A 12710-nucleotide genomic window follows, 5' to 3' on the forward strand; every position below is an offset into this window, starting at 1 on the left:
TATACAATGGAATATTACTCAGCTATAAAAAAGAATGAAATAATGCCATTTGCAGCAACATGGATGGACCTAGAGATTATCATACTAGGTGAAATAAGCCAGACAGAGAAAGACAAATACCATATGATATTGCTTTTTTGTGGAATCTTAAAAAAAAATGATACAAATAAACTTATTTATAAAACAGAAATAGATCCACAGACACAGAAAACAAACTTATGGTTACCAAAGGGGAAAGGGGCGGGAGGAGGGATAAATTAGGAGGTTGGGATTAACAAAGTACTATATATAAAATAGATAACCAACAAGGACCTATTCTATAGCACAGGGAACTATACTCAATATTTTGTAATAAGCTATAAGGGAAAGAATTTGAAAAAGAATAGATAGATATACTATCTGGATCACTGTGCTGTACACCTGAAACTAACATGACATTGTAAATCAACTATATTTCAATTTAAAAAAATAGAGAATGATTAAACAAGTAGCATGTGAGACAGGTAGAATTCATAAGATGTGTTCAAAATAGGTAGTCAGTTATTAACTTATGGGACATGCAGAGGATACATGGAATAAGTAGAAAATATGATATAACAAACGAGAGATGCTTATAGATAGAAAGGGATGACTGGGCTTTCACTGGGGTGACAGTGATCTGTCACTCCTAGTCAGTCACCCAATGGTGATACCCAGTATGATTATGATTCCCGACTGGCCCCACGTGTGCTCTGCCTCAGGAGTGCAGGTAAAACTTGTAGCTGTTCAGCAGGCTATTTGCAAAGCTGCAGCTGTGGCCTGCGTACTTGCCCTGTTCCCCTTCAACAGAACCAGTGTGTCTTTGGTCTCAGGTACCTTCCCTCTTGGGCCCCTTGTTCCAACGTCACCTCTGGTCCTCGTAATCACGCCATCAGTGGAAGAGGCTGATGTGAGGGGAGGGGTGGGGGGAGGAGGACTTACAAATACAACCCAACTAACATGATCCTTTCACCTGCTTGCCGCCTATCCTGACTCTTAACATACCTCCTTTCTTGCCCCCTTGCTTCTCACCGTGTGTTATGGATTGAGTTAAGGAGCTGTGTGGTTTGAGCATTTTCATTTGTACTGTGAGCTCTTCTGTTGGCTGGGAGAGCTCTCCTGGTTGTGTATTTGGAGGCTACATTGCATCAAAGTCCTTTCCCACATGACACTATTCCTCTGTGTTTGCCACTTCAACACACCCTCCATATACTACCACAGAGTAATCTTCAAAAATTGCAAATCTGATCAGGGTTAACCCCTTTTTACAACCTTTAAGTGTCTCACCACTGCCAACAAAGGTACCGTCAATCTCTCTAGCATGGTGTTAAGGACTGGACTCCCCAAGAAGCAGAATCTGACTTGCAGGTTAGCGTGCAGGAAATGTATTAGGAATTGCTCTTGGGAGCCTTTTATATGTCCGACCACCTAACATCAACAAGTTATAGGGTGTGGTGGCCCATGGGGCTGTGACCCCGGGTGAGTAACAGCTATAGACTGAGTCCTTCAGTGCTGGAGAGGGTGTCCGGGCAGCACAACCCAGTCCGAGAATGCTTTACAGGACTGGTCACTGCCTATCTTTCCGTCTCATCCCTTACTTTTTTTTCTTCTTTAAACGCAAAGTCACTAGAACTAGTTGCATTGTACAAACATACCATGCTGCTTCTTCCTCCATGCCTTATCTTTGCTCCTCCTGCCAACCCAGATCCACAGCTTCTCGGATGATACCTCTTACCCAAACCACGCACAGGCATCTGCAGGTTAGGCTGGCCCTGCTCCAATCCCCTTTCTCGGTCTGGTGTTCACCTGCAGCTCTGAACTGGCTGATTGTGAAAAGAAGGGTTCTAAAGCCCTGGAATGAGGCACAGGTGATGAGTGCTGGGGCCGGAGGGATCGAAGGCAAATCATGCGCCACATTCTAAAATATCTCCTCTCGCCGAACATGCCCCTTCCCTCCCACCCTCCCCCGCCACCCCAAATCCTGTAATGAGAAACCTGGATTCATTTTTTAACAGAAAACTGCAAGCTACAGCTCTAAATTGTGCTTTAAAATTTTAATAGTAGGTTAAATTGAAAAACACATAGGGAGCATTTTGAAGATGCCCTGCAGCTGGATTTGTTTTATGCTAGAGCAATTTTGCTGCCTGGCTGCTTCCTGCTGAAAGCAAAGAGGATGTGCTGAAATGCTGCCACTGTAAACAAAACTAGATCAGGCAGAAGCCTCTCTCTTGCACTGACAGACCTACCTTGTAAGTTGCTGGCAGTGATGCTATTTGACAGACATGGTGCTAGGAAGCAAGTGGCTTCCAAAATAAAATTGAAAGGGAGGAATTCCTCAACACAAGCTTGAAAAATGTCAGCACCGGAAGGGACTTCAGAAATCATGTCGTCCAGCTTCCGCAATTAATAAGAGAGGAAAATGAGGCTTAGGAAGGTTAAGGTACTTTATCCTAAGCCACACAGCTTATGAGTGGCAGCCTGAACTAAAACCCAGGTTTCCTGGCTCCCAGTCTAATCGTTATTCTGCTACATTGTATTCATTACTTTTCCTTAGTGTTTTTACTTTTGCCATTGTGCATTTCAGAGGACCATATGTAATTCCCATGATCAAAGTAACTGACTGCATGTGGAATGGCTATTGGTTGTGTCACTGGGAGGAACAGTTAACAGATTCACTAATTGGACTTCTGTGCTCATTTCTCTCCTCAAGGCTAATTAATTGTTTAATTAAGGCATTTTGCCTTGATCATAAATGCAATCACATTTGATGAATCTTGACTTTGTGCTCTGAGGATCCAACATATGTATGAAGTGTTTTCATTAGAACTTAGGAAAACTAAACAACAATTAGCTTTGAGATATTTAAAGTTTAACCAAGAGCAAATTCATAAATTTTAGAATTATTCTCTATTCTGTATATTAATTTACACATGCATGAAAAACCATAAGGGAGTTGAATTGTGGAAATCATGATTTACTATTTCCTTATGCTTTTTGGGGGTGGGTAAAGCCTCCAACCTGCCATTGAGTTAAAGCAATTTGTTTGGCATTTAATACTTCCTTGTGTTCCTATGACACCTTTTCCTCCCTGAAGCTCAAAGTACTTAATATATATCAGCTCAGGAATCCTCACCACAGTACAGCCAGAGGAGTAGGCAGCAAGTATAATCCTCTTGATACACAAGGCCTAGAGTCTGTTTGGAAATCCAATGTACCACTGACTTGTATGCTAAATGCATTACCAGAGTATTTGCGCACTGATAGGAAATTGCTGTCCAATCTATATGTGGCTAGTTATTTGCTTCTGGGCATCTTTTCAATTGAGAAAAGAGAAAATAAGAACAAGAGAGTCTATTGCTGAGTTTAAAAACACCAAATTGCAAACTACACGGATTAACATAGGCTTGATTTTCTAAGGATGGTCTCAGCTATCGTTGAAAGAACAGCAGAATGACTGAATATATGGAATAAACCAATAATAACAATAAAGATTATAATTTACTGAGTTCCTACTCTGCCTCAGATGCAGAGGTGAGTATTTTACATATGTTCTTCTAATCCCCAAAGCAAGCCTGCAAGACAGGCCTAATTATCCCTATTTTTCAGAGAAGCAAGGTGCAGTTATGAGAATTTAAGGTGTATCATCCAAAGTGGTGGCACCAGTTAAAGGGACTCTAGGCCAGACTCACTATTCAGAAACATTTCTTCTCCTTTTCCCCAGTTTTCTGCCCTGCACCCCTCCCTCTCTTTATTCATCCAACAAACATTTACTGAGCACATACTGTGTGAGGCAGGTACCAGGCGTTGAGAATATGGTTGAGAACAAAGCAGTCACAGTTCCTGCCCTCATGGAGCTTGGCTTCTAGGCTGAAGTCTGGATTTCTACAAGAAAGTGGTAAGAAACAAACAATAGAGTTAGATGTGAGGCAACACCTGGCAAAGAGAACAAAAGACACCCATAAAAGATGGAGATTGTCTAACCAAACACTGATCTCAGAGTTGGAAAGTGTTATCCTTTCGCTTCTTCTCTTTAGAGATTTTATTTTGGTCATTTTGTATAAACCCAGCACCAAGCACCTTATTGTGGAAAGGAGGAGTAATATAGTTTGTAAAAAAATGGCAAGGCTGTTAGCTGGAATGGCTTCAACATGGAACCTTGAAGAACACTCAAGGTTTAGGTGAAATATTCCCATCGAATGAGTTGTACCTAGAATGGTGGAGCTAAGGTGATAACTTGCCAAGTCTCTTCAACGTGACCCATGTTTCACCTACCCATTCCACAAGCCCCTTTCTTTGTCAGCTGACATCTCCCTCATCCTCTACCTCATCTCCTAGTGGGTTGAACAGTTTCTTCCCAAAATTCATGTCTACCCATCAGAACTCTCCACAACCCTCTGTCATTTCTTTCTTGGAGACATTGTCTACTGTGTTCAATCCACATTTCATGACCCTTTAGCTCCCACTCTGCTGCCCCACCCCCAGCTCCATGCCACCTGTGAATAACTGTAGCTTTTGCTATCTGGTAACCTCCAGAGTGGACTACATTGCTCTCTATCCCCACCCCAGGCCATCCAACCAGGGGCCCCAAATGGCCATCTCCAAAACTGGCTTCTAATTGTCTTCTCATGAGCTCGAAATACTGCCCACGGAGCTTACTTCCCTCCTCAGAAGTGGTCCAACATGTGAAAAATCATTATGCGTAGGAATGTGTGGATTTACCCAACCCCTCTACCCCAGTAAGGGCCTTGCCCTGGCATCTGCTGCAGGAGGGCTCAGGGCACCAGTGGGGAAACTCATACCGTACCTTGTCTGGCATTACTAGAGCAAGCAAGGCCACATGGAATAGACTCTATTCAACAGAGGAAAAGAGTCACTCACCTTTACGCCTTAATTAATCCTGGCACCAATTCCTAGCCTTCTCCAGAGAAAACATTTCCTCACCAACACAGCCTATTAGAATGTGAGTAGGAAATTTACCATCACTCCATGTACATGGAACCATATTTTTTTGTCTAAAGCTTGCATAAGCTTTCAGATGAAGTTCCTTTTTCTTAGGAAAGAACACGGTCATTGTTCTCTGGGCTGTATTGTTTTGCTGTTCCTATTATACACGTATTTGGGCCTGGAGGTTATAAATAAGATTCTGCTCTAGAGAAGAAGGGCAGGAAATAAAATTAGGAATGTCTCTGGATGCCAGGAACAAAATTGTTGTAGCAATAAGTAGATTGAACAGTAATTACTCAATGAAATGATTTTGTTTCCAAGGAGAAGGACAGAGGGCAATTTTGAGGTATAGGTTGGCAGAAAATAACCTGTTCGCAGGAAAAAAAAAATGCAAGATCCGATTCCTGATTTAATGATCCTCAAAGGGTGGGCCATGACATACAACCATTAGCATCATCTGGGAACTTGTTGCAAATGCACACTCAGGCTCCATCTTGAACCTACTGAATCAGAAACTGGGGGTGAGGACCAGCATTCTGCACTATATAAACCTTCCTGGTGATTCTGATGCATGCTAACATGTAAGAACCTCTGGGTTTAAAAACCCCTCTTCTGTAGTTAGAATATTTAATTCAGGACACCTGGTGTAGGAAAAAGCTGAGGCAAAGAAATCAAGGGTCAGTTTTGTTCTACTTGGGAAACCCGTCCCCCCAGTTCTCTGAGTCAAGGCTGGGGGAAGCCCAAGAGCAGAGGCCCAGGTGCCCTTGCTGGTTCCTTTAGAATTCAAAGGAGGGCTTCAGAGCTGAGCTGCCAAAGACTTTGTAGCCAGACTAATTAGTCTCTAGGAATTTCCTGTAAGAGTTGAAGGGCTGGGCTGGAAACTTGCAACCAGTTGCCCTGGTGAAGTGGGGGAAAAAAGGACCAACAACGCTGCTGAAGTACCACAAAAGCCCTTCTTCCTCAAGAGGGATTGAAGGCAGGCTTGTTTCTGTGTAGTAGGCTGTGAAAAGCCATTTCTTTGCTCTGATGGGAACTGGACTCAAGGGAGTTTCCCTTCCAGCAAGATGCTGAAGAATAAACCAAATGCTGGCCAAATCTCAAGCCGGGGTCCACAGGCCAGCCAGCCTGCCTGCTTGCTGGCTTTTCTTCTTATATACCACTTTTTCTTCTTCCTATGTTTCTTCCTTCCTTCAGCATGGTCAGAGGCCTTGGCTGTGATAGATCAGGTGACTGTTGGGGGTACCACCGCTGGACACAGAATCTGGACCTTGAGTCCATTGATGTAACCTCTTGGGATGGAATTAGATGTTCTCTAATGTCTCTTCCAGTTTTGATGTTTTTCTGCTGCAAATTTGCCCATGTCAAAAGCTTCATCCCAGTGAGAAATGCAGTTAGAGTTCTAGGGCCTATCATCTGCCTTTCACAAACTCACTCGTCCATCCATTGCCTTCTGTCCAATGACTCACTTTAGCTAGATCAGCTTCTCAGGACTGTCCCAATTTTTAGATCAATGGCTTATGTTTCTGGATTCCCTCCTTCATGCATGCATTTGTGCATTCAGCAAAGGCTTACTGAGCATTGACTTCATACTGTGCTCGTATCCTTGGGCTCCAGGAGTATTGGGGGGCAGTGCCATGCGTCTTTTTACTTCTCCATCTTTGCTTTGGTGGTACCCTGCCCTCTGCCTAGAACCACTTTCTCCTTGTCTAACTGGTGACTGCTTACTTAACCTTCATAGTTAAGTTAAAATGATATCTCCTCACTCTAGCTTTCTCTGATCACCCCATGTATGAATTTTTTCCTTTGTGTCTCCGTCCTTCCTTCTATTCTTCCTTCCTTCCTTCCTTCCTTCCTTCCTTCCTTCCTTCCTTCCTTCCTTCCCTCCTTCCTTCCCTCCTTCCCTCCCTGCCTCATTCCCTTCCTCCTTCCTATCTATCTATCTATGGCACATCTCTATTTTAAACACCACTCTACTTTATTCCACATATACATTTTTCCTTACCCAGATAGGCTGTGAAATCTTTAAAGACAAAAATCACATTTTATTCATCATGGTATCCTTATGCCTAGCACATGCTTTGTGTGTAGAAAGTACTGCTGAATTAATGCTGCATTGATTTAAACATTTACGTTTTTCATGCTGTTTTTTAGCACAAAGAAAAGTTGAAAGTCTATTTTTCTAACTTGTCCATAGGTATTTATTTTTAGTTAGAGCAATATTCCTAAAAGTGGACAATAAATATGTGACTGTAGTTGTTTAACTGTCAAAAAGAAACCAGAACTGGATGGTAGTTAAAGTGATAAAACTATTATATTCAAGACTGTAGGGGAAATAGAGATCTCAGTATAGAACTGAGCTCAGTTCCCAGTACATCATGGGCAAGTGGGGATTTATAACCAAGGAGCAGGATAGGGATCAGTGGATGGAAAATCACTAAGGGGAACCATCAGGGGTTAGGGGGATTCTGGCTAAACTGACTTAACCTGATCTTTGCTGAAGACAGGCCAGGGTGATCAGACATCATTTGGAGGACAGGGGAAGATGAGGAACCTGATTAGATATGGATGATGAGGAGCTCTTTTAAACTGACCTAGCAGGGTTCTGGCTACAACTAGATTTTATAAGGAGGTATATGGCTGCGCCTAGGAGAAGGTTCAGGAGCCTGACTAAAGTTTGGTCAAGCAAAGAATCTTTGTCACAACCTAGAGAAAGAACACCATAAACTATGAAAAATAATCCAAGAGAGATTGAAGTATCATCCTCAAAAGTAATACCTGTCTTGGGCTTCCCTGGTGGCGCAGTGGTTGAGAATCTGCCTGCCAATGCAGGGGACACGGGTTCGAGCCCTGGTCTGGGAAGATCCCACATGCCGCGGAGCAACTGGGCCCGTGAGCCACAACTACTGAGCCTGCGCGTCTGGAGCCTGTGCTCCACAACAAGAGAGGCCGCGATAGTGAGAGGCCCGCGCACCGCGATGAAGAGTGGCCCCCGCTTGCCACAACTAGAGAAAGCTCTCGCACAGAAACGAAGACCCAACACAGCCATAAAATTTAAAAAATAAAATAAAAAAATCAATAGGGGGAGAGGAATTCAGGTGAAAGGGGAAAAAAAAAAAACCTTTCCAACTTGCTTTGATTCAGGTGAAAGGGGAAAAAAAAAAACCTTTAAAAGTAATACCTGTCTTGAGCCAATAAAAATGTACGACAAGTCATTTATAGGATAGACTGCTTTCACACATTTGGTCGGTAGTATGGATGGTAAATTCTGTGGGGACGGGAGCAAAGATAACAAGGTTTTTTGGCCCATGAAGTTTTTCTTATTATTGACAAGGTTGGTGCATGTGCATTTCTAAAATCTGATTAAAAATTTTGTGTTCTCTGGGGCTTCATTAATGGGGTATTTTGGCACAGAAAAGTGAAAACCGGGAAGAGAAATTAATATTATTTATTCTCCATAACTAAGGTTAGAGTCTCAAGCTAATGATTGGGTTGCTAACTAGTCCATAATTTGACTTCTTACTTGGTTACAGCACTTTTAAAACCCGTCAGTTGAGGATATAAACCAAGCTAGCTACTGCGTTAAGGCATAAGTGTAGAAAAGAGTTATTTACATGCTTCTAAAGCACCGTCAGGCCAGAGAAAGCACGTGAAAAGCCTTACAATGAATTGAAGCCTGTCAGGGCCTTTGAAAGTGTTAAGTACCGTACAAGTGCCCAGCGGGGATTCTGCTAACACTGTTAATTGTCCTACCAAACAACGGTGGCAATAGCATGCCATTCCCCCACCGAGTTTAACATATCATTTGCATTAACAGTGTAAAGTTGTTATTAAAGACAGGCTATTTTTGCCAGTGCAAATGTTGCATCTTCTCTTTTCCTTCTCTTGCAGTGGTACAGTATTTAAGAATCTGCTGCTCACCCACCTGTTCATGTTTATTCCTGGGAGAACCATGTTCCTGTCATCAGCAAATTTCTTTCTTTGGTTGTAATACTGCCCCGAACTCATCTAGGATGATGGGCTTCAGAAGCACAGAGGTGGGCACCAAGATCCCGGGAAATGTGTGGCCCAGTTTTGCCAGATCTGGAAAGGATCAAGCCCCAGAAAGCCATGAACATTCTTCCTCTTGGCATTGGATTTTCAATGTACCCATTGTTTCACATGCATGTGATCAAGCCCTGGAGATTTCCTTCTCTGGACACCCCCATCACAAATATCCACGGGGTCAGGAAAACTCCTGGGCTTGCATGTTAGCTTGAGAGCATCCTGATGAGGAAATGGATATGTTGTGCAAAAGATCTCTTCCACTCAGATGTAGTCAATTCCAATACTGGTTTTATCTACCCGAAGGATGGTTTCATTTCCCATAGGTCTCATTTGGGCTGACTAGGAAACACTGTGCAAAGGTCTTGGTTTTATTACAATAAAAATGTTGGTGAAAAGCTAGAATCCAGGACGTAAGCTAAACAAAGACAGACCAGAATGTCTCCTGCTCTTGGAATCTAATCTATGCACACCTCTGTCATTAGCAGGAGGAAAGGGCTAGAAAAGAGAGACAGAGAGAAAGGGAAGAAGAAATGAAGCGAATAAGAATTGGACAGAGTAAAAGAAGAAGACACATCCCCATGCTGGCCTGGTAGAGCCACACTTAATACATGGGCTTTAACAAATGCTGAAGACCAATAATTAAATGCAACAAGAACCCCGGGTCTGGTGCTGCTTCTAAGCAGGAGGAAAGGAGTAGGCTAAATGAAACTAATCTACGTTTACACCTCTGTCACCTGGGTTGTACAGAAGACTCCTAGGCTATCTGGGAGGCACTCTGGAGGATACATGGGGTTTTCGGCCACCAGGATTAAGAAACTAATTAAAGGAGAAGAAATACAAGCTGTTCTTGCACAAGGGGACATGCTGTGGGGTGGAGGAAGGATAGGGACTCTCCTTCAGGAGAGAGAACTGGGCATCGGACAAGAGTGGGGGCCAGACTTGGACAGAGCTATGCGGACTTAAAATTTTAACAGTTTAAGTCCATCAAATCTTTAAAGACCAGGCAACCGCCATGCTACTTAAACCATTCAAGAGTGTAGAGGAGAGAAGTAAAGCCTCCAAATTATTTTATAAATATAGAACAATATTTATGACAAAACTTTTCAAAGCTATCACAACAAAAGGAACTATAGACCATATATGAATACAAGCATCTCAGACAAAATGTTTGTAACCAGAATCCAATAGAACTTTAAAAGAATAGACTTCATTCCAGGTGAGCAAAGGTCGTTCTACACCAGGAAATCTAGTAATATAATTTCCCATGTTCCTCAAACGAGTAAAACCATTTAGTCGTCACCATTGGTGCTTAAAAAAAAAAAAAAGGATAAAATGTAACATATTTCATTATTTTTTAAACTGTCCTTAATAAAATAGGAATAGATACTTTCCTACTATGTTAAGATATATATAGAAGGCCGGCATCAATGTAAATTGGTGCAGCTGTTATGGAGAACAGTATGGAGGTTCCTTAAAAAACTAAAAACAGAGCTACTATATGATCCAGCAATCCCACTCCTGGGCATATATCTGAAGAAAGGCATAATTAGAAAAGATACATGCACCCCAATGTTCATTGCAGCACTATTTACGACAGTCAAGGCACGGAAGCAACCTAAATGTCCCTCAACAGAGGAATGGATATAAAAGATGTGGTACATATATACAATGGAATATTACTTGGCCATAAAAAAGAATGAAATAATGCCACTTGCAGCAACATGGATGGACCTAGAGATTATCAAACTAAGTGAAGTAAGTCAGATAGAAAAAGACAAATATCACATGATACCACTTATATGTGGAAGCTAAAATATGACACAAATGAACTTATTTACGAAACAGAAACAGACTCACAGATAGAAAATAAACTTATGGTTATCAAAGGGGAAAGGGGGTCGGGGAGGGATAAATTAGCAGTTTGGGATTGGCAGATGCAAGCTACTGCATATGATAAACAACAAGTTCCTACTGTATAGCACAGGGAACTATATTCAATATCTTGTAATAAACTATAATGGAAAATAATATGAAAAGAACATATATATGTATAACTGACTCACTTTGCTGTACACCAGAAACAAACACAACATTGTAAATTAACTATACTTCAATTAAAAAAAAAAAAAAAAAAGCCAGCATCATGCTTAAAGGTGAGGTAAAAGAATAATTCCTGTTAAATTTGGGAATGAGACATAGATGCCCATTAACTACTCTTAGTTAACACTGTCCTATATAAGTATTAATTAATGCAAAGACAAGGAAAAGAAATGAAGTTGTAAAACAACAATTACTTGCAGAAGATTTAGTTCTTTATTTAGAAATTCCACAATAATGAGTTGATGTGTCATTAGAGAAAAGTAAGGAAATTCAGTAAAGTGGGTATTACAAATATAATGAGAAAATTAATAGCTTTCTATATACAGTAGCTACTTGTTAAAATTTTAATCTTAGGAATCCCATTTACAATAACAGTAAACACAAACTACTCAGGAAATGGTCTAACAAGGAATGGATAGGAATGAATAATAGATTCACACATCTCATACTCTCTGAGAACTGTTTTTATGGTTTTTAAACTTTTAGCCTATAGGAAGGCCTGATTCCCAGTAGAGTCTGTGACTAATTATAGTGAACTTGGGCCCCCTGGAGCTAAGCTGCCTTGTCACCACATTTTAGAAGGGAAACAGCACTGTCCCCAGAGTCCAGACCCCAGAGGCCTGACTTGCTCACTAAGTGACTGTGTGACCTACACAAATAACAACTTTTTTGAACCTCGGAATCCTCAGGGTTTAAGAAAAAGAGTGGGTTGCACATATTGAATCAAATACAATAAACTGGAGTTCACAGATGTGTTTTCTTTGACCTGCTTGAAATTAGTTTTACTTAGTAGTCAAAACTGGGATACTTTGCATAAAAATCTGCATTCTCAGCTTCCTTTGAAAATTGCACCATCTGACATAACAGAGCTGGCCTCTCCCATTGCTACAATTAGCTGTAGCTGCAGAAGCTCTTGCCCCTTCTCTCAGAGCCTGGCCCCAATTTTGCAGACACCACCGCCCCCACTGCCCACCGTCCCAGGGTGACCACCACGGTGTCACCAGCCTGATTATTTACCTGATCAGCTGACCCTGAAGGCATTTCGTTGCAGCCCTTGGTCATTCTGTAAGACTTCTTTCACTTTTACAGTTTAATGATTCTAACATTTGGTCTAGCTGTCAGTCTAGGAAATATATGCCTTTTCCATATTACTTAAAAGCCTGGGCATTTTGAGCTACTGTGGGTGTAGCAAGCTCGGGCTCCATGCTTTTCTTTCTTTTTCCTTTTGCTTGTAGCAGACTATCCTTGGTTACCATGGTGATTACCATCCCTTAATGATACGCTGCTACCACACGGGGAATGTAATTTTCTTCAAGCGTGGTGGAAAGCAGTGGGGAACAGGAGTAGGTATAAAAGCTTTCTCCCCGCCTCTGTCCCTGGGTGCTCCCCAGTCACCACAAAGGACAAGAGCAGGCTGCTGATCAATCCCTCCAGACAAGCTAACACGGGAGCTGCTGTCAAGATGGAAGTATCTTCCCTGGGTCCCAGTGCACATGTGGGAACCCTGAGAAAAGCTATTTTCAACCTCTGAAAAGTGTTCTGCATCAAGTCTCATGGGACTTAATTAAAATAATCAGATTTCACAGCCAAGGCTTTTGACTCTA

The 12710-nt window shown here is 41.8% G+C and overlaps 1 protein-coding gene across 8 annotated transcripts in view; it reads right to left on the bottom strand.

Annotated features, from left to right (window-relative positions):
* LOC309622501 (uncharacterized protein) overlaps nt 1-12710 on the bottom strand; it is a 152293-nt gene that overhangs the window by 83017 nt on the left and 56566 nt on the right. For 5 of the 8 annotated variants that reach the window (XR_014240917.1, XR_014240918.1, XR_014240919.1 and 2 more), the window contains exons 1-2: nt 8885-12112; nt 3801-3900 (exon numbers count right to left, since the gene is read on the bottom strand). Coding sequence is in view for 3 of the 8 variants with exons in the window: in XM_082378584.1 (XP_082234710.1) it covers nt 3801-3900; nt 8885-8967 (183 nt within the window). In the remaining 5 variants the exon portion in view is untranslated. Of the gene's footprint in view, nt 1-3800; nt 3901-8884; nt 12113-12710 lie in introns of those variants that run through there. The other 3 variants (XR_014240915.1, XR_014240916.1, XM_082378585.1) reach the window with 1 other exon arrangement.

The sequence above is a fragment of the Balaenoptera borealis genome, assembly GCF_965194805.1.
Source record: "Balaenoptera borealis genome assembly, chromosome: 2".
NCBI lineage: Eukaryota > Metazoa > Chordata > Mammalia > Artiodactyla > Balaenopteridae > Balaenoptera > Balaenoptera borealis.